General features: G+C 46.5%; 1 protein-coding gene across 2 annotated transcripts; it reads left to right on the forward strand.

The window, feature by feature from the left end:
• The first annotated feature begins 2,349 nt into the window (after window positions 1-2,349).
• urod (uroporphyrinogen decarboxylase) lies at window positions 2,350-21,165 on the forward strand. Of its 2 annotated transcripts, XM_043685910.1 has the most exons (8): window positions 2,350-2,496; window positions 10,869-10,981; window positions 11,836-11,915; window positions 12,157-12,204; window positions 15,927-15,989; window positions 16,846-17,043; window positions 17,617-17,778; window positions 20,944-21,165. In XM_043685910.1, the coding sequence occupies exons 1-8, from the start codon at window positions 2,474-2,476 to the stop codon at window positions 21,148-21,150; spliced, it is 894 nt and encodes a 297-aa protein (XP_043541845.1). In that variant the 5' UTR covers window positions 2,350-2,473; the 3' UTR covers window positions 21,151-21,165. The 2 variants fall into 2 exon arrangements, with proteins under 2 accessions (XP_043541845.1, XP_043541846.1); XM_043685911.1 differs by lacking the exon at window positions 12,157-12,204.
• Window positions 21,166-22,282: the final 1,117 nt, after the last annotated feature.

The following is a 22,282-nucleotide window of genomic DNA, read 5'->3' on the forward strand; positions in this document are numbered from 1 at the left end:
TAGAAAAAGTCCCCGATATGACAGTAAGATTATTCTACCATGACAATTAAAAACAAAAATCAGAAAATGGCTCCCAAGAAACTCACCTGATTCAGCTTCACCCATAGGCCATGGCTGTTGCAGTATTCCTCTCCTGTTGCTTTGATGCAGGTCCCTCTCTTTAATTCAATATCAAAGAGTTTCTTGCGCTGAGGCTGAGAGGCTAACTGCCAGATTGAAACAATGTACTGAGATCGCCCAACGACAGTACTAGACAAGGTGGAGTCTTTCCAAAACTTATACAAGACTTCTTTGGGGACATAACACAAGGCTTCTGGCAAAGGTTTACTGTTCCTGAAGCAATCGATGCACTCAATCAGAAACCTGATTCTTCCTGAAATCTGATGCGGATTGTCGGGATTCATTGCAATCTAAAATAAGCAAAATAATTTGAATGTTGATACGTCACTGCTAATGTGACCTATACTCTTATCACAATTGCATTTCAGTCAGGAAAAGTAATTTTGCAGGGAGGTTCTTTTTACAGTGTAACTCCCGAGATTAAGTAGCCAATCTCTTTCACTTTACAGAGCTCTATAATGGCCTCTTATAGATTTTACTCATTTTTTTAAAAAACAATCATAGAAAAATGTGAAAGGTTATACAAGAAATAAGATGAGTAATAAACTTGATTAATACTCTGAGATAACACTGGAAATGGAGAATTGACGTTTCAGACATTAGCCCTTCAGGCAGATTCCTGATGAAAGGCGTATGCCCGAAATGTCGATTCTTCTGCTCCTCAGATGCCGCCTGACCTGCTGTGCTTACCCAGTACAACACTCTTGACGCTGATCGCCAGCATCTACAGTCCTAACTTTCTCATAATACTAGAAATGGCCAACTGCAGTAGTAAATAGCAGAAAATGGTGGAATGAAAGAATGCATAACTTCAAAGACATAACAAAAGTGGAGAAACTTAGCAGGTCTGGCAGCAATCAAGAGAGAAAAATAGAGGCTTCATATTTTGAGTTCAGTGATCCTTTGTCACAACACTTGGTTGATCCCCAGTATGCAGAGATCGTCTTATGAGCAAAGTTGAGCAGGTTGGGACTCATTGAAATTCAGAAGAATTCGGCTTTTTAGGGGATTTGACAGGGGAAACTTCAGGAGGATATTTCTGTTCATGGGAGAGGCTAGGACAGAGGACATAGTCTCAGAATTAAGAGTTGCCAACTTAAGACAGGGATGTGAAGAAATTATTTCTCTCAGAGGGTTGAGTGTCTTTGGAACTTTTTGCCACAGAGATTGAAGGGAGCAGAATCCTTATATATGTTTAAGGTTGAGATGGATGGATTCTAGATCAGTACTGGAAGCAAGGGTTATAGGGAAAAGTAGGAGAATGGATGTTGGGAGAGTCAGACTGACAAAAACGCTATTGAACTGGCTGAGCAAGCTCAAGGGGACAAATGGCCTACTTATGTTTCAATTTCTTATGGTCTTATCAATGGTAATATGTGCACAAATAACATTAAGAATTGCAACAGATTTCACAAAAGTATGAACTGGAGCATTTTAAAATAACATATACATCATAAAAGTTGGGAAAAGGAGAGTGATTCAAGCAAAATTGTAAAATCTCAGTTTTTAGATCATCTAACTCCTCCCCCCCGTCCGTCCGTCCTGTTGTCACATAACAAATTCTTGATCACGGATAGTTTAAAGAAACAAACTAGGCAGTGAAACACTAACACAACACTGGGTTGTCATGAGAGCAACACGGAAGAAAAATAAATTACAGGGGCATTAAAATATTTTTTAAAAATAACAACTTTCTTTGAAAAGCGTTATTTAAAAAGGGTGGGCCAATTGGAGGGGAAGAATTAAAATTATGCAATTGAACTTTCAGGGTCACATCCAACCAGATTTGGGAAACATAACTGAATAAGGCAGTGCTAAGAGTTTGAGGGAGGAAAAGGTCAAGGTCCACTATAAACAGTTCAAGTTGAAATGATATTCCAAATCTGAAAACTCAGATTTCAGCAGATTTACATGGATTATGTTCAACATCACTTTACATTCAAAGCTGCAAAATAATGGGCTCCCTCAGCTGTTTTCACAACATGATCAGCATTTATTTCAAAACTCGCCAACTTCCGTCTCCCTGCTGACATTGCTAACAGTTACCCTTCAACTTGACATTTCCTCATCTATCCGCCCCATTTCAAACCTCTGAACGCCCCCCAACCCAGACCACACCATGACTGGACTTACTTTACTGACTTCCCCTCTGCTTCCTGACGCAGGCGCGCCGTGGCCCCCTCCCCACGGAGGTCCTTCCGAGAGATCATGTGATCTTCCCGCCCACCGCCCCCAGCCAGAGGGCCGGCGCTAATTGGCCGGACGGGATCACGTGGGTGGAGGCCTGCCAACATGGCGCCGCCCGGGGCTTGCAGGGTAGGAACAGCAAAGGAAGACTAGGAGCCTGAGCGACATGGGGGACGGCGATTTCTTCGAGTAAGTAAGAGCGGGTGTTTAAACAGCAGGAGCCGGGGCACGCTGTAAAACTCCGAGCGGCGAAGTTTCAATCCCAGCAGTGGACGCTGCAAACCGTCCCGCAGAGAACTCGAGTCAGTCACCGGGCATTGAGAGTTTTACACAACTACCCGAACGTCAACAAAACGGTTAACTTAATAAACAAAAACCATCTCACTGTTTAAACAATATAACTCTCAAGGTGGTGATGACCACTCCGAGAAAATCCCATAAATTAGTTTTGGGCTGTATTCCCATTAAAGCTGCCAACCATCCCCTTCACGGTGAAGTTATGTAACTGCGAAGAGGCGTCGTGTAACCATGATCTTAACCATGACAATCGTATCGTATAAATGTAACCCGAATGGATTCAATAGTTAATGTTTGTAGTCGGCCGGTCAATGTTTATAAACATTGACTGTAGAAAATGTCAGACTTTTTTTTTAAAAAGGCATGTTTTTAATGTGTTTCAAATACGGTGAGTACGACCTTCCTGATTGACATTTCCTGTATTGGCAGACTCCCTATGTATTTTATTGTGTTGTTTACAATGCTGTGCTGCATTCAAAAGCCACGATATTTGCATGATGATGGAACTTGAATGACAGACTTTGCCAAATATGATCTTGTAATTAATTTTCTGGTCTTTCAGCAGATGGTGTGTTATCTTCTAATTTGAAGGAATGATTAGAAATTTGACAAGACACCACTTCATTTCATAGTTTATCTCTGGTCCTGAGGATATGATTATATCACAATATGCAGCTTTTTATTCTGTCCACTATAAGCTTTATCTGTGGATTTAGTTTAGTATTGCACATCTTGTGCCAGTTAGAGGTAGCATTAGTGATCATCAACTGACAAAATCCATCATTGTGATGATGGCATTTTTATGTGATTTTATTAATGTAAATTTATTTGAAAATAGTTTGATTACTGGGTAATTCCCTATATGTTTCAACTCTTAAATTATGCCTTTCATTGGTGTAATTCCAGTAATTACCCACCACCTTCTGCTTCCAGGGATAAATGACTTTGCAGTTAGCTGATATGCAACACACCCTTATCTGAAACAAAAGATATCCTTATTTTCTATTATCAGCATACCAGACAACTGTTTTGATAGATAAGATCAGTTTGTTGTAGGCTGGATGCTTCTTGGAAATGCTCAGACGCAATTCAAGTGCACAAACATATCCTTCAAAACGGAAGGAGTCTCTTCATGGTAAAACTCTGTCATAATGTAACAGAAAAGCATCTCAGCATATTCTGGTCTTTAAGTTCACAAGTTTGTCAAGTGTATTGTCACATTCACTTTAAATATGTTGTGAAAGTGTTAGTCGGAATTAAAAGGGAAGTGACATGTTTTTAATTGGCAGCCTCCCATCTTGTGAGGTGGTGGCTTGTGCCTTGATGGTCAGCTCAGTGTTGATCATCTCCTGAAGTAGCTCAGGAACTCCACTCTGGGTAGTCTTTTTTTTTCTGGGCTCATTTCTCAGTCGGCTGATGTTTTCATTTATCCTCACTTCTCATGCCCAGTTGTCTGCAGCAGTATCCATGATCTTCACTACTTGCTTGTAGATGTCCTTGTAGCAGAGGTGAGGATATCTGGCAGATTGTTACTCAGCCCCAGTTCACCATACAGAAGGTCTTTGGTACACAGACAAGCCATCTGTATACTTCAGCTGAAGGAATCTTAGAATTCTTAAATCAGCTAACTACAGAGGTTACTTTGAGTTAATTTATGTTGATATATTTTTGACTTCCATATTTATGATTTGGAAAAAAAAATCAATCCAACATTTCCTACTCAAAGATTTTAAGCATTTCCAAATGGGTTTTCCTTTTTATTAACTGCATAGGGAAGTTTGTATGATGTCAGATATTAAACATGTAGCCTTGGAAGAAGTGTCAAAAAATTACTTCTGAACTGCTTGACCTAAATAATATTTTTATATAAAACTCTTCCAATCATTGCATTTGTACAGAAGTGTGACTAATTGTATGTTGGTACTTTAATAATACAATGATCATATGCGTGAATATTGTGTCAAAAATTTAGGATTTATTCAAAAGTCTTGTACTACTTATTTAGTCCTTGAATGATGTTTGGCATAATTTTGAAGTACAAAAATTAATTGTATACATTGCAAATATTATGAAGTCTAAATATAAGTTTAAATGTAAGGACGAGATACAGGCTAACGTCAAATTGTTATGTGGAGGAATAGCATGGAATCATACAGAACAGAAGAGGTGCTTCAGTGCAACGCATCTGTACCCCCAAAGCTATGCTAAATCTACATTAGTCTCACTTTCCAGCACTCGCCCCATAGCTTTGAATGTTATGACATTTCAGGTGCTGATCCACATAACTTTTTAAAAGTTGTGAAGTTACCACCTCAATTGTCCTCCCACGCAGTGTATTCCAGATCCCTCCATCCTCCATGTGAAAAAATATTTCTTCAAATCCCCTCTAAACCTTTTGTCTTTCACCTTAAAATTAAACCCCTTGTTATTTACCCTTCAACTAAGGGAACAACTATTCACCCTGTCCATGTCCCAAGTGGTTTATACAACAAGGATTCTGGATAATCCAAGATCGAGAATGGGAAAAAAGTTGTGGTTGTATGAACTGTTCCTTTTTAAGGTATTTTTAGTGTTGGAACTGATTTCCTCGAAATCTGGGAATGGTAATTACTGTTTTATAAGCTGTTGCATTGTTTTGGAATTTTGAGGGAAAGAAAGATCAAAATACCAATACTTTAAAATGGAGGAAGGCAGACAAAGGCAGTAACCACATGGGGAGTGAATCAAACAGAAATGAAGCTGCAGTGAATATGTATAGCTGTCAGTTCTGATTGATTTCATGAATCTGGACATCAGAGTCGAGTAAGAAAAATTAACAGCAAAATTCACAGCTCACCTTGGAGAAACCTGTGTGGGAGAGCTGAGCAGGGGAGCAGCTAAGTGACTTTTCAAAAGTGTAACTTTATTGTATTTTTGTTTGTAAATCTACAACAGTGAATAGAGTTTTTTTTGATATGTTTTATTGAGATCTGTCTCTTGATTAAACATTAAAAATATAAAACATAGGTACTAGGTTAGCCTGGAGCAGTATTTTTGACAGCAGTAAGACTCTTTCCTGAGGCTATGAATTAAGATGTAAAGATGGCTTTAGTAGAGTGATGTGCTCTTCCTGTTCGATGAGAAGAGTTTCTATGTTACTGGTGATTATGTCTTCAGGATGTGTGATTGGTTGCGAATCCTGTCGGATCACACGATCAGTTGGAACGGCAGTTTGAGGCAATGAGTTTACAGGGAGGCAGATTGTTCAGGAGTCTCCTCTGCCTAACCCCATCTCAAGGAGGTATGCTGTTTTGGAAAATATAGGGTGTGATGGACTCTCAGGAGAATGTAGCACTGGCAGTCTCTAGTACTGAGACTGGCTCTAATGTAACAAGGGTTAAGCCAGATTTCAAGCGATCAGTTGTGATAGGGGATTATCAAGTCAGAGGCACAGATAGACGTTTCAGCAGCCAACAATGAAACATCAGAATGGTGCGTGGCCTCCCTGGCATCAGGATCAAGATTGCAGAATATTCTCAAGAAGGAGAGAGAACAGGAGGTCATTCTACACCTTTGAACTAATGACACAGGAAGAGAATGGGATGAGATTCTGAGGAGGTAGTACAAGAAGTTAGGCAGGAATTTAAAATGGAGGTCCTCAAGGGTTGTAATATCTGGATTACTCCCATTGCTATGGACTAGTGAGGGTAGGAATAGAAGGATAGGGCTGAGGAGCTGATGCTGGGGAGAAGGATTCACATGTTTGAATAATGGGAATCTCTTCTGGGGTAGAAATGACCTATAAAGAAGGGCAGATTGCACCTGAATTGAAAGGGGACTAATATACTGGGAAATTTGCTGGAGTTGCTCAAGAGGATTTAAATTTGTAAGGGGAGGACCCAGGGAGATAGTGAGGAAAGAAATCAATTCGAGACTGGTATAGTAGGGAAATGGAGCAAGCCAAGCAGTCTGAGCAGACAGGAATAAAGCAGAGAGCAAGGTAGGACTGATAGACCTCATTCATTGAAGTAAATGCAGTTTAACAGATAAGGCTGAACTCAGGGCATGTTAGTGTAATGTTAAAAGATTAAATTGAACTATCTCTCTGGGCATTAATGTAATAGTAAAGGGTTAAACTGCACTGATTCCACATTCTGGAAGTGGGTGGGGATGACATTCATGCAGGAATGCAGATCACTCCCACTCCATTTAGACAGTCATTTGCTACTATTATCAAAGTAAACTATCATTCAGTCCCTTCCATTCAGAAATAATTTCATAGCCGTCCTCCGAAGCTAGATATGTCGCACCTGCATTGTCTTGGGGAAATCATGAAGTCAGGAAATTATTTGCATAACGATTCCCCAGGATTATGGCATGTACATGTGCATTTTCTCCAAGGATGACCTCACCCTACCATTGTACCTAGGGTAACATGGTTATGGGGTGGAGGAGGGGGTGGCTGGAGTTACCATGAGCATTACCAACTGACCTGTATAAGGGAGTTGTTTTTTTTGTTTGGGGTCTATTTTGACTTGACTTCTCACGCCTGTGAAGAGGGTCAAAGGGGGTCACCTAGCTTGTACAGGTTGTAATAAACTTTAACTGCTTGCAGAAGTTGGAATGCCCGAATTGCATCTCGTGTGTGAAACCTCAGGAAAAGCACCTAACGATAGCAATTACAGAGATGTGGCTCAGGAATGGACAAGACTGACAGCTTAATGTTCCAGGGTATAGACGCTATAGGAAGGATAGAAAGAGGGCAGGGCAGAAGGGAGAATGGCGTTTTTGTTGAGGGATAACATTATGGCTGTGCTTAGAGTGGATATTCCTGGGAATACGACCAGTGAAGTTATTTATTTCGGTGGAACTGAGAAATAAGAAAGGGATGATCACCTTATTAGGATTGTACTATAGACTCTTTCCCCAATAGTCAGTGGGAAATTTGAGAAATAAATTTGTAAGGAGATTTCAGTTGTCTGTAAGAATAATACAGTGGTTATGGTAGGGGATTTTACCTTTCCAAGCATAGTCTAGGACTACCATAGTGTTAAGGGCTTGGATGGAGAGGAATTTAAGTGTATACAGGAAAATTTTCTGATTCAGTATATGGAGGTACCTATTAGAGAAGGTGCAAACCTTGAATCTCTCTTGGGAAATAAGTCAGGGCAGGTGACTGAGGAGTCAGTTGGGGGATCACATTGGGTCCAGTGACCATAATTCTAATAGTTTTAAAATCGTGATGGAAAAGGATAGACCAAATCTAAAAGTTTAAGTTCTGAATCAGAGGAAGGCCAATTTTGAATGTATTTGGAGTGGATGTTTACCGGTAAAGGGATGATTGGAAAATGAGAAGCCTTCAAAAATGAGATAGTCAGAGTCCGGGACAGTTTGTTCCTGTTACGGTGAAGGGCAAGGGTGGTATGTGTAGGGAATGCTGGATGTTGACTGAAATTATGGTTTTGGTCGCGAAGAAGGAGGAAGCATATGTCAGGTATAGACAGCAGAGATCAAGTGAATCCCAAGCAGTGTATAAAGGCAGTAGAAGTATAACTTAAGTGGGAAATCAAGAGAGCAAAAACAGAACGTGAGATAGCTTTGGCAAATAGGGTTGAGGAGAATCCAAAGGGATTCTACAAATACATTAAGGACAGAATGGTAACTAGAGAGACAAAAGGGGTCCCTTAAAGATCAACAAGGCTGCCTATGTGTGGAACCGCAGGAGATGGGGGAGATACTAAACGAGTATTTTGCATTAGTGTTTACTGTGGCGAAGGACATGTAAGATAGAGAATGTGGGGAAATAAATGTCAATATCATGACAAATGTCCATATTACAGAGCAGATGGTGCTAGACAGCTTACAATACATAAAGGTGGATAAAACTCTGAGGCCTGATCATGTGTACCCTTGAACTCTGTGGAAAGCTAGAGAAGTGATTGCTGGGCCCCTTGCTGAGATATTTGTATCATCGATAGCCACAGGTGAGGTGTCGGAAGACTGGAGGTTGGCAAATGTAGTGCCACTATTGAAGAAAGGTGGTAAGAAAAAGCCAGGGAACTATAGACTGATATGCCTGATGTCGGTGGTGGTCAAGTTATTGGAGGGAATCCTGATGGACAGGGTTTACATGCATTTGGAAAGGCAAGGACTGATTAGGAATAGTCGAAATGGGAAATCGCGTCTCATTGAGTTTTTTGAGGAAGTAACGAAGAGGATTGATAAGGATGGAGCAATAGATGTGATCTGTATGGACTTCAGTAAGGAGTTTGACAAGGTTCCTCATGGTAGCCTGCTTAACAAGGTTAGATTACATGGAATACAGGGAGAACTAGCTATTTGGATACAGAACTGGCTCAGAGGTCGTATACAGAGGATGGTAGTAGAAGATTGCTTTTCAGACTGGAAACCTGTGACTGGTGGTGTGCCACAAGAATAGGTGCTATGTGTACTGCTTTTTGTCATTTATATAAACAACTTGGATATGAACATAGGAGGTATGGTTAGTAAGTTTGCAGATGACACCAAAATTGTAGGTATAGTGGACAGCAAAGAAGGTTACCTCAGATTACAACAGAATCTTGATCAGATATAGTGGCAGATGCAGTTTAATTTAGATAAATGCTTGGTGCTGCATTTTGGAAAGGCAAATCAGGGCGTGACTTGTGTACTTAATGGTAAGGTCCTGGGGCATGTTGCTGCATGAAGAGGTCTTGGAGTGCAAGTTCATAGTTCCTTGGAAGTGGAGTTGCAGGTAGATAAGATAGTCAAAAGGTGTTGGTATGCTTGCCTTTATTGGTCAGTGCATTTAGTATAGGAATTGGGAGGTCATGTTGCGGTTGTACAGGACATTGGTTCAGCCACTTTTGGAATACTGTATGCTATTCTGGCCTCCCTGCTATAGGAAGGATGTTGTGAAACTTGAAAGGGTTCAGAAAAGATTTACAAGGATGTTGCCAGGATTAGAGGGTTTGAGCTACAAGGAGAGACTGAATAGGCTGGGGCTATTTTCCCTCTATTGTCAGAGGCTGAGGGGTGACTACAGAGATTTATAAAATCATGAGGGACATGCATAGGGTAAATAGACAAGGTCTTTCCCTGGGTGGGGGAGTCCAAAACGAGAGTGCACAGGTTTAAGAGAGAGAGGAAAGATTTAAAAAGCACCTCAAAAACTTTTTCACACAGAGGAAGATGTGAGTATGGAATAAGCTACCAGAAGTAGTAGTGTGGAGGCTGGTACAATTACAACATTTAAAAGGCATCTGGGTGGGTATATGAATAGGAAGGGTTTAGAGGGATATTGGCCAAATGCTAGCAAATGGGAGTAGATTTATTTAGGTGTCTGGTTGGCATGAATGAGTTGGACCGAAGGGTCTGTTTCCATGCTATATGATTCTCTGACCTCTTAAATACTCGCTCCTCCTCCTGTTTTGCTCCAAATAAAACAATCCAAGCTTATCCAACTTCTCTTAAATAAAGTGCACCACCCCTGACCAGATCCTGGTGAATTTCCTCTGCACCCCCTCCACTGCAAACACACCTTTCCTTTCATGAGGCAACCAGAGATGCACATTGTATTTCATCTGGGGCCCAACTAAAGTCTTGTACATGCTCATTGATAATCATAATTACTTGCTGTTTTCTGAGAGAGTGAGATGGGGAAATGCAGAGAGGGGAAACATGATGAGGAGGCTATGGCAAATTTTGAATCCCTACAGCAACGGAGCACTTGCTAGAGCATTAGCTTTGAAAGTTAAAATTTATCAATTTCACCTAACTGTTTGGGATAATCTATAATGACATTCAAAGATTTCACTCACCCCAATAAGCTTGTTGTAGCAGAGGCTTGGATCAACCAACTCATTTTCTCTTGTCAGCAAAGCTATAAGCTTGTGTCTATAAGCTTTTCTCTAGAGGAGATCAACCAGCATTGATGAGCAATATTTCCATAATCTGACACTAATATATAATTATCTTAAATGAGAACAGACCTCCTTAAGATATGACTGGAATATATTGTCTGAATATTTTTATGCTATTTTTTCTCAGTACATTGATCTGAATGCTGTAATGTTTTTTCCAAGTACAGAAAGTATAACATGATGCACATTTTACAATGAAGTGTGAGAGCCCAAGAGTAAATGTTGTTGAGAATGTGTTTTACTGGAAATCCATTTGTTATTAACACTGACAACATTTTTATCTACTAAGTTATTAAATTTTAACAACTTGTGTACGTACTTAAGTTAACATTTATCTGAAAGTGATTATTGTTTAATTTTTAGCTCTGAAAATTTTCCTCCACTGAAAAATGACACATTCCTCAGAGCAGCATGGGGAAAGGTAACTGACTATGTCCCTGTCTGGTGTATGAGGCAGGCAGGAAGATATCTCCCGGGTAAGTATCAGAAACATGAATCAAAATAGATATCTCATTCAGAACAACACACATGAGATCTTCTCATTGATTACTGTTGTTGGGTCTGACCTGGCACCTGCACTTAAGCCCTAACCTAATTAAACTGGATTTGATGGTTTTTCTGAAGACTTCATGGTATCCCATAAAACCTGACATGAACATTTCTGTAAAGATCTAACAATAATTTTGCTTTCACTTTGGACCGCTTAATGAGGATGGGGCAACAGATCTGGCGAATTTTGAGTTTTTTATGATTTGAGCTGTGCCGTTTGAGAGAGAAATGGAGCGAAGATGTTATACAAGTTATGGCAGAATATCATTCTCTTGTTTTTCCATCTCTTGCTGGATCACGCCAATTAGTTCTTAGCACCCCTAAGTGGCTGCTTCACGACATCCTGAAACAGTCACAAAGTAGGCAACATGTTCTTTTGGCTACTCAGGCCCCTGTTATTATGGTAAGCCTTCTGTTCTCCTTATCCATTTGGACTATCTCCCTCCTGGTCCAAAGTGCTCTTGTCAGCATTTTGATTATCTTGCCATTGTTCCCAAAACTTGGCCAGTCTCTCGTTGAGTGATAAATTGACCACTAGGTGGTGCATAGAAAGAATCATCATTTCCTGCGGATATTATAATCAAGACTGGATACTCTCCATTTAGGAAATTGCAGACACAAAACCAGCTCCCATTGTTCCTCCCCACACCTCTTCAGATAGCAATATAAATTGAGAAGTGACATTATAAGCTGTGATGGCATTGACCCTGGAGATCTTTTAGTTATTTCTTGGTGATTGAATTCCTGTATTAACTGTGGACACTTCTGTCCCTTCCCGCAGAATTCAGAGAGACACGAGCAACTCAGGATTTCTTCACAGCTTGTCGCACTCCGGCAATTAGCTGTGAACTAACATTGCAGGTAAGTTGTTCAAGCATTTAATGGACTTTAGATTAATTCCAGCAGTTGAATTAAGAAATCGGACAGTTAAGCTCCAATTATCTGAAAACAATTGGAAAAACAGCTGAATTGAAGGGAAGAGAAAACAGTCTTTCCCATCCTTGGCTACTGCAACAAACTGGGAAATGATATGAAACACATTACTTCAGCCAGATGTTTAACTAAATATCTGTAACATCTTTTGTACCATTGTACCTTGCAGCATTACTGCATTGTTACAGGCAGAAAGCCCTCATTCTGCACATTTAAGGTTAGTGTGAAATTCATGCATTTTTCCTGAAATCCTGTACATCGTTTTGATTTGAATAATCATCTAATGCCGCCTTCAAAGCCTCAGTTGAATTGCCCCCTCACATAGCCAGTCAGTGCATTTCAGACCTAAACCAGTCTGAAAAAGTGTTACTCACCTTGCAATTGCTGTTTTTGCAAAACAGTTTAGAACTGCACCAGTTGGTGCTTGATAATTTTAGGAACAGTAACAATGTTTCCCTACCAACTCCATCCAGACCCTTCGTAGTTTTGAGAACTTCTAACCAATCTTTAGCCCTGTCCTCTTCCGAGCACAACAGTCCAATGTTTAGCACCCAGAACAATACTCCAGCTGAGCTCTAACTGATATCCTCAATAGGTTCATCAAAACTTCCATGCTCTTCTATTGTATTTCCTTGTTACTGAAGCCAAGAATACTGTGTGCTTTATTAACAGCTCTCTACCTTTCCTGGCAGACAAGTAGTACATGCTCTTGAGCAAATGGGCAGGTATCATCTGTAATGCAGTGGAAGTATTATTATTTCGTAAGTCAGCTGTTCTTTCAAGTCTGACTGAGTGCTGCACTGTTGGAGTTGCCCACTTTCAAATGAGGTGTAAAACTTGAGATTGTGCCTGTCCCTTCGGGCGGACATAAAAGATCCTAATGTGCCATACAATATTTATTGCTCAATCAATATTTTATGTCTTTCTAACCAATCCCTCCCTCTCTCTCTCTCGCTCGCGCGCTCTCTCTCTCTCTCGCTCGCGCGCTCTCTCTCTCTCTCGCTCGCGCGCTCTCTCTCTCTCTCGCTCGCGCGCGCTCTCTCTCTCGCTCGCGCGCCCCGCGCCCGCCCGCGCTCTCCCCCGCCCCGCGCCCGCCCGCGCTCTCCCCCGCCCCGCGCCCGCCCGCGCTCTCCCCCGCCCCGCGCCCGCCCGCGCTCTCCCCCGCCCCGCGCCCGCCCGCGCTCTCCCCCGCCCCGCGCCCGCCCGCGCTCTCCCCCGCCCCGCGCCCGCCCGCGCTCTCCCCCGCCCCGCGCCCGCCCGCGCTCTCCCCCGCCCCGCGCCCGCCCGCGCTCTCCCCCGCCCCGCGCCCGCCCGCGCTCTCCCCCGCCCCGCGCCCGCCCGCGCTCTCCCCCGCCCCGCGCCCGCCCGCGCTCTCCCCCGCCCCGCGCCCGCCCGCGCTCTCCCCCGCCCCGCGCCCGCCCGCGCTCTCCCCCGCCCCGCGCCCGCCCGCGCTCTCCCCCGCCCCGCGCCCGCCCGCGCTCTCCCCCGCCCCGCGCCCGCCCGCGCTCTCCCCCGCCCCGCGCCCGCCCGCGCTCTCCCCCGCCCCGCGCCCGCCCGCGCTCTCCCCCGCCCCGCGCCCGCCCGCGCTCTCCCCCGCCCCGCGCCCGCCCGCGCTCTCCCCCGCCCCGCGCCCGCCCGCGCTCTCCCCCGCCCCGCGCCCGCCCGCGCTCTCCCCCGCCCCGCGCCCGCCCGCGCTCTCCCCCGCCCCGCGCCCGCCCGCGCTCTCCCCCGCCCCGCGCCCGCCCGCGCTCTCCCCCGCCCCGCGCCCGCCCGCGCTCTCCCCCGCCCCGCGCCCGCCCGCGCTCTCCCCCGCCCCGCGCCCGCCCGCGCTCTCCCCCGCCCCGCGCCCGCCCGCGCTCTCCCCCGCCCCGCGCCCGCCCGCGCTCTCCCCCGCCCCGCGCCCGCCCGCGCTCTCCCCCGCCCCGCGCCCGCCCGCGCTCTCCCCCGCCCCGCGCCCGCCCGCGCTCTCCCCCGCCCCGCGCCCGCCCGCGCTCTCCCCCGCCCCGCGCCCGCCCGCGCTCTCCCCCGCCCCGCGCCCGCCCGCGCTCTCCCCCGCCCCGCGCCCGCCCGCGCTCTCCCCCGCCCCGCGCCCGCCCGCGCTCTCCCCCGCCCCGCGCCCGCCCGCGCTCTCCCCCGCCCCGCGCCCGCCCGCGCTCTCCCCCGCCCCGCGCCCGCCCGCGCTCTCCCCCGCCCCGCGCCCGCCCGCGCTCTCCCCCGCCCCGCGCCCGCCCGCGCTCTCCCCCGCCCCGCGCCCGCCCGCGCTCTCCCCCGCCCCGCGCCCGCCCGCGCTCTCCCCCGCCCCGCGCCCGCCCGCGCTCTCCCCCGCCCCGCGCCCGCCCGCGCTCTCCCCCGCCCCGCGCCCGCCCGCGCTCTCCCCCGCCCCGCGCCCGCCCGCGCTCTCCCCCGCCCCGCGCCCGCCCGCGCTCTCCCCCGCCCCGCGCCCGCCCGCGCTCTCCCCCGCCCCGCGCCCGCCCGCGCTCTCCCCCGCCCCGCGCCCGCCCGCGCTCTCCCCCGCCCCGCGCCCGCCCGCGCTCTCCCCCGCCCCGCGCCCGCCCGCGCTCTCCCCCGCCCCGCGCCCGCCCGCGCTCTCCCCCGCCCCGCGCCCGCCCGCGCTCTCCCCCGCCCCGCGCCCGCCCGCGCTCTCCCCCGCCCCGCGCCCGCCCGCGCTCTCCCCCGCCCCGCGCCCGCCCGCGCTCTCCCCCGCCCCGCGCCCGCCCGCGCTCTCCCCCGCCCCGCGCCCGCCCGCGCTCTCCCCCGCCCCGCGCCCGCCCGCGCTCTCCCCCGCCCCGCGCCCGCCCGCGCTCTCCCCCGCCCCGCGCCCGCCCGCGCTCTCCCCCGCCCCGCGCCCGCCCGCGCTCTCCCCCGCCCCGCGCCCGCCCGCGCTCTCCCCCGCCCCGCGCCCGCCCGCGCTCTCCCCCGCCCCGCGCCCGCCCGCGCTCTCCCCCGCCCCGCGCCCGCCCGCGCTCTCCCCCGCCCCGCGCCCGCCCGCGCTCTCCCCCGCCCCGCGCCCGCCCGCGCTCTCCCCCGCCCCGCGCCCGCCCGCGCTCTCCCCCGCCCCGCGCCCGCCCGCGCTCTCCCCCGCCCCGCGCCCGCCCGCGCTCTCCCCCGCCCCGCGCCCGCCCGCGCTCTCCCCCGCCCCGCGCCCGCCCGCGCTCTCCCCCGCCCCGCGCCCGCCCGCGCTCTCCCCCGCCCCGCGCCCGCCCGCGCTCTCCCCCGCCCCGCGCCCGCCCGCGCTCTCCCCCGCCCCGCGCCCGCCCGCGCTCTCCCCCGCCCCGCGCCCGCCCGCGCTCTCCCCCGCCCCGCGCCCGCCCGCGCTCTCCCCCGCCCCGCGCCCGCCCGCGCTCTCCCCCGCCCCGCGCCCGCCCGCGCTCTCCCCCGCCCCGCGCCCGCCCGCGCTCTCCCCCGCCCCGCGCCCGCCCGCGCTCTCCCCCGCCCCGCGCCCGCCCGCGCTCTCCCCCGCCCCGCGCCCGCCCGCGCTCTCCCCCGCCCCGCGCCCGCCCGCGCTCTCCCCCGCCCCGCGCCCGCCCGCGCTCTCCCCCGCCCCGCGCCCGCCCGCGCTCTCCCCCGCCCCGCGCCCGCCCGCGCTCTCCCCCGCCCCGCGCCCGCCCGCGCTCTCCCCCGCCCCGCGCCCGCCCGCGCTCTCCCCCGCCCCGCGCCCGCCCGCGCTCTCCCCCGCCCCGCGCCCGCCCGCGCTCTCCCCCGCCCCGCGCCCGCCCGCGCTCTCCCCCGCCCCGCGCCCGCCCGCGCTCTCCCCCGCCCCGCGCGCGCGCGCGCGCTCCCTCTCCCGCCCCGCGCGCGCCCTGTCCATGAACTATGGTTATCCACCTTGCTGTGAATGTAAAACCTCATTCTACTAAATTTTGTGATCATTCTTGAATTTGGGGTTGTGTATGTCATCAAACTATATAACTAACATCTTTTTCCTGTTTACAATATCAGCCTCTTCGAAGATTCCCGCTGGATGCTGCTATCATTTTCTCTGACATTCTAGTGATACCCCAGGTAGGGCATTTGGAACACATATGTCTGTATGGAACTGCGATTCTTTCCATTGCATAAATATATATCTATTAACCATGAAGCATTGAGGTTTTATAGATTGAGCTAGTTTTGTTTTCTTCCTTATTCCTGGTTGCGCTGTACGAATGAATAATCTGATTTTACCTCAGTTTAGACCACTCCTTAATTGAAGTATGGCAATTTCTCCCCACGTTATAATCACTTGCCCCATAGAATCTCACACATGTGTCATTTGTCTCTAACTCAGTACATTGCTGACCCAAAAGCAATATCATAAATTCAGTGAGATTTTATTTGTCAATTGTATTGCTACCCATGTGGCTGGGGTTCAGACAAAGATTAAAAAGCAATTTTCACTAAGCCAGAGAGTATGGTTTAACAGTGCTACCATTTGCTGATGAAGGATGCTCCTGCAAGTTTACAGAGCAGCTATTTCTTCTGTCTAAAGCAACTCCTTAGACACTGCAAGTGAGTAATGTGGTAGTGCCCCTTCCTCTGGGCCAGGAGCATGACTTTAAGTCTTGTCTGTTCCAGTAATAACTACACTGAACATGATAATTAGAAAATATCTGAACAAGAGTTCAGGTATGTTGAAGATTTGAATCAAGGATACTATTGTCGAGTTTTTTTTAAACCATTTTAGATTAGTTTTGAACAACAGCTGAGCTAGTGGAGAAAAAAATCTGGGATTTGGCTGCTGAGTACTCAGGTTTTGCCAAGCTAAAATGTGACTGTATCTGTTTATGATGTTATTAAGTATAGGTAATGCTTTTCTTTTATTTCTGAACACCATATTTTTCAAATAATGAAATGCTTGGGGGGATAAAATCTTTTTCAGGCATTGGGGATGGAGGTTACCATGGTTCCAGGAAAAGGACCAACATTTCCAGACCCACTGAACGAGCCTGGGGATCTTGTCAAGTTGCAGGAGAATGTAGATGTGGCACAGGAGCTGGCATATGTGTTCCAGGCTATAAAATTAACCCGCTACGAACTAAAGGGAAAAGTGCCTCTTATCGGCTTCTCTGGAGCCCCGGTATGTTGGGGAAAGATCCTGACGTTAATGATGTTTTAATTATGCCATGTTTGCATGGTGAAAGATTCAACCATGAAATTAAACCAACGAAAGGAGGTTTGATGTTTCAGCTGATGTGGCTTGTAGAATTTACAAACTTTTATTTTATAAACTGTAAAATCCAATGTGTTGGAACCCAATAGCAGTTCAATGTGTGAATTACACGTTTCTTTATCGTTTTATGAAATATTATACCATATGTATGTCTTCCTGTGAGTCCAATCAATTACAATTGAGATATTTAAGACCAGTGTCAGCTGACTTAGTCAGAAAAAAATCACCTTTTTAAGGTGACCAATTGGATATTGCTACATAGTATAATGATAACTCAAGTGAAATACATGATATCTATAGAATGGTATAATGTGAGTGCACACTAAACTTTCCCAGTCTTCCCCATATCACTTGGGGGAAATTTTTGTTACGATGGGTGACGCTGTAATCATTTTAAATGCATGTAAGCCCGTGGCCTTTACCTAATCTTTCTTTACAGTAATGATGACAGTGATTTAATGGTTATTTTTCTCCTTTTAGTGGACATTGATGGCTTACATGATTGAAGGAGGTGGCTCAAATACAATGGCTAAAGCAAAACGCTGGCTGTACCAGTTTCCAGAGGCTAGTCATAAGCTGCTGAAAATTCTAACTAATGTGATTGTTGACTATCTGGTGGGGCAAGTTACATCAGGTGCTCAGGTAACAAATGGTCCTATAATTTCCACAAAATCGCTAGGCTTCAGTTGCTTTTTCTCCTGTAAAGATCCTTTTCTCATTCTGGATGCAGAGACCCCTGGAGTATCTATTGTTTTTGTCTAGGAATTGATTTTGAAAAAAATTATGTGGAGACTTTGACTTGTGAAAAAACTAACTTTAGTTTCAATTGGCAGGACTAGCAATGCTACAAAACCACCACTGGATGGCAGCATTTCACGCGCTCATGAAGATCTTTTGGATCTTAAGAGCCTTATTGTTTCCTCCTGAGGAAAGTTGATGTTAAAACCCAAACTATTGCCTTGTATTACTTGTGTTTAATCTTAAAAATTAACCTTGTTGTAAATGGTACACAACATAACAATTATACACCTTTGCAGCTGCAGTACCCTTAAGCTAAATAATTGTATTACTGGAGGTGATTGATCTCAATAGTGCCGTGCTGGTCTTGATTTATTTTACTGTTCTCTGAAGTGGAGCCATTTAGTACATGCGTCAAAATATTAAGGTAAAGGTACTGCAGTCATTAAGCTCTCTTCCAGGAGCAATAGTTGTTCATTGAATTGCTGATATTGTTCACATCAGCATTTTGGGAATATATTACTGATGTGCTCATCATTACATGGAGATGTATAATATGGTGAATACTGCATACATGAAACAAACATCAAGCAAAAGTTGCAGAGTTGCAAGTGGCCAGCCAGCAGGTATTGAACTTTACCATTTGGCCATGTACCGGTCTGAATTGATGGGTTACCCATCTTTGTTTGGCTGCATTGCTACAGTGACATGAGTCTCTATCAACAGGTGAATTAACAAATGTATCTCTTGACTTACCTTTGTCTATATGGGGATATTGTCAGTCTGAGTCAGCTTCTGTCAATCACTTGATTGATCTAAGATAGTTTCTCCATTCTCGTTGTTGGTGAGTAGCTTTGATATTTTTGGCTGAACAATTTTCGAAGAATTTTGTGAAGAATTGGATTTTTAGTTGACTTATCAGTCTGCATTTGAAGAATGTAAGTAGAAGCAGGAGTCAGCCATTGAGCTCCTTGGGCCTGCTCTGCCATTCAGTAAGGCCATGGCTAATCAGACCTTAGCTTCATCTCCACTTTATTGCCTGTTACCCATAACCCTTGTACCCCTCAAGTTCACAAAAAAAATATGTGCAGAGGTAGCTCTGGCTTGTCTAGGGACCTGAAAGTCTAAACATTTCTATAGGTTTGATCCACGGTAAAGGTTGATAGCTCCACTGCTGCATCTGATAGCAGTGGAGGTGATGACCTCGTTGTATTATCACTAAACTGTTAATCCAGAGACCCAGGAAATGTTCTGGGGATCCAGGTTTGAATCTTATCATGGGAGGTGGTGGAATTTTGAATTCAATAAAAATCCAGAATTAAGAGTCTTACCATGAATCCATTCCCAATTGTTGGAAAAACCTATCTGGTTTACTAATGTCATTTACGGATGGTAATTCATCTTTACCTGGTCTGGCTGACATGTGACTGCAGACCCACAGCAATGTGATTGACTCTTAACTGTCCCTGGGGCAATTAGGGATGGGTAATAAATACTGGTACAGTCAGCAATGTCCACATCCCTTGAATGTAGGAGAAAGTGAGGACTGCAGATGCTGGAGATCAGAGCTGAAAAATGTGTTGCTGGAAAAGCGCAGCAGGTCAGGCAGCATCCAAGGAGCAGGAGAATTGACGTTTCGGGCATAAGCACTTCTTCAGCCCTCATTCCTGAAGAAGGGCTTATGCCCAAAACGTCGATTCTCCTGCACCTTGGATGCTGCCTGACCTGCTGCGCTTTTCCAGCAACACATTTTTCATCCCTTGAATGTGTAAAGAAAAAAGTTGCAATTACATCTCCAGTACCATTAGGTTAGAAGGAGGAAGAACAATTCACCATTATTCGTGTTTTTAAATCACATTGAGTGTGCCTTACACGAGTTATGCACAGATGAACATTAGATAAGAGAAAAATTGAACTTGATTTTTCAAATTGTCGTCTTTTGTTTTGAAATCCCTTTGTAGCCTTTCCTCTCCCTAGCTCTAATCCCGTGCAGCATCATCTTCAAGATTTGTCATTTGTCTAATTCAATCTCCCCTTGTACGCTTTGACCAGTACTTGTTCCACTATTGTCAAAACGTGGAGTGCTGGAAAAACACAGCCGGTCAGGCAGCTTCCAAGGAGCAGGAGAATCGACATCTTGAGCATAAGCTCTTCATCAGGAATGAACTTATGCTCAAAACGTCAACTCTCCTTTTCGGATGCTGCCTGACCGGCTGTCCTTTCCAACACCAAACTTTTTGATTCTGATCTCTAGCATCTGCAGTCCTCACTTTCTCTTTGCACCACCATTGGTGGTTTTGCCTTTAGTTACCTAAGCCTCAGGCTCAAGAATTCCGTCCCTATACCTCTCCACTTCTCTATCTTACTTTTGTCCTCCATCGCACTCCATAAAATCTCCTCAATTGGTGAAGATTTTCATCATCTTGTCAAATCCCCCTTATGTGATTTCATATCATACTTTTATAATGCTCTTTAAAAGGCCTTGGAGCCTGTTACTATTGTAAAAGCACCATGTAAATTTATGTTGCCTGCTACAAGTAAATATCCTATCAATGCATAACATCCAGCCTTCTGCATGAAAAGTGAACATTGACTTCCTAGTGTGGTATTAAACCACAAAGAACAAAGTACTCTGAATACAGAGTGAGCCTTGAACCAATCAACTGATTTCATGAAAGATAATTGAATGTGTGAATGTGGTGTCTTTAGATTAGAGAGATAAAGTTAGTCAGGCTGGCTAATGTCTGGTGACGATTGTATGACGATCAGGCCTTCATTATACTGCCTTCAACAATATCTTGCTGGCATTCATTGCCTTTACCATTTGAGGTGCCACACCCTTGATATTTAGAAGTTATTCAATGAAATAAGAATGCAAAATCTGTGGGTTATATTGAAAATGATAGATGGATATATCTTTATTGGAGGTTGAGAGATCATAAATTGCACAATAATTCTCAATCCCTAATGTTACTAAGCCTATCCAGAATTATTTCCAAAGATCCTCATGTAAAAATTCAATGTTGTTCTCCTTCCTACTGGAATTTCTCATCGCTGTCTCTTTTATAGGCCCTGCAAGTCTTTGAATCTCATGCCGGGCATCTAGGAAATGAGCAGTTCACCGAGTTTTCGCTGCCTTACCTCAGAGAGATTGCTCATCAAGTGAAGGAAAAACTGAAAGTTTTGGGCCTGGATCAAGTGCCAATGGTAAGATTCTCATCCTCTGGTACCATCTGTAGGAGACATTTACTGACGTGTCCTCCTTTGCCTCAATAACTCCTGTTTTCTTTTCCTACTTGACTCAGCCATTAAAGAATCTATTGACCTTCAACAACTGATTGCACTTCTTGGTGCATTATTTGACCTGATATGTGCAGTTTTTAACTGTGTATCTTTGATAGTCTTGATAATTGCCATTGTGATTTCAAAGAGTGATCTATAACCAACATTGCTCAGCCATGTTCCATCCCACTATCTCTGTTCTTCCTGGGGAAGGCCTAAATGTCATTCTAGTCCACTGGGCTGGTAAAAGCTTACTTGTTTAATTTCGGCCTAGTTTGGTATCCAGTCTTCAGAACACATTGAGTGTTGCATGAATGGGTTATGCTGCTATGTAAAATTTGATCATAATCTCTTTGATTAGGTCAGCTATTTAAAAAATGTTGACATTAAACAAATGCCCCTCACCAGCATTATCAGTTCTCATCTGTTCAAATGGGACTCCCAATAGACATCTCACCCTATCCCATATGGAAAGTAAACATTTGAGGCATCTAATCCTACTTTCATGCTGAATAACTGGTCCACAGGACCGTTTTTAATTTATCCTCCATTGTTTCCTATCTTGAAGGGGATGACGTTTACTCAGTACTGTTCAGCTGGAACACTGATAGTACTTGAGTAAATCACCATAAAGCCACCCCTCATGTTTCAATTTTACAAGCAGGTATGCACTTAGCAGCAGAGGTGCTTAGCTTGACAGTAAGTCATAGTTTGGAACTTTATTAATCTTAAACATTTACTCGTGCACTTGCTGATTGATCATTGAAGCCTTTCCAGCGAATGTGAAATAACTGTCTTGGAGAATGTAATCCGATAAAGTTCTGTTTGTAATGAAAATAAAGCTTGTCTGGTTGAGGATAGCGAACTGAATGTATTTGCAATATCTTTCTTTCTGCTTTGTCTGAAACAGCCAGCGATCAGAAATGAAAAGTTTAAACCACTAAAGTAAAGGTTCCCTATTAAAATGAGCAGCCCAGTTCTGAATGCTCAAGTCTGTCCATGTCGGGTTTTTTTTTGCCTAGACAGCTGCTTTTCATTTCATTTAAATTTATGATGCACTATTAGTTACTCCCAGGAGACAATGTAGAGTAATCTATCTTCTTGATTTGAAATTCCTCAGCAATTG

This window comes from Chiloscyllium plagiosum, unplaced genomic scaffold, assembly GCF_004010195.1.
Source record: "Chiloscyllium plagiosum isolate BGI_BamShark_2017 unplaced genomic scaffold, ASM401019v2 scaf_641, whole genome shotgun sequence".
In the NCBI taxonomy this organism is placed as follows: domain Eukaryota; kingdom Metazoa; phylum Chordata; class Chondrichthyes; order Orectolobiformes; family Hemiscylliidae; genus Chiloscyllium; species Chiloscyllium plagiosum.

Coding starts and splice junctions, on each gene's coding strand:
- urod (XM_043685910.1), top strand. CDS start 2,474: ATGGGGGACGGCGATTTCTTCGA. Junction 10,982..11,835: donor GGCAGGAAGATATCTCCCGG/GTAAGTATCAGA, acceptor CCCTTCCCGCAG/AATTCAGAGAGACACGAGCA. Junction 12,205..15,926: donor CCTCATTCTGCACATTTAAG/GTTAGTGTGAAA, acceptor TTACAATATCAG/CCTCTTCGAAGATTCCCGCT.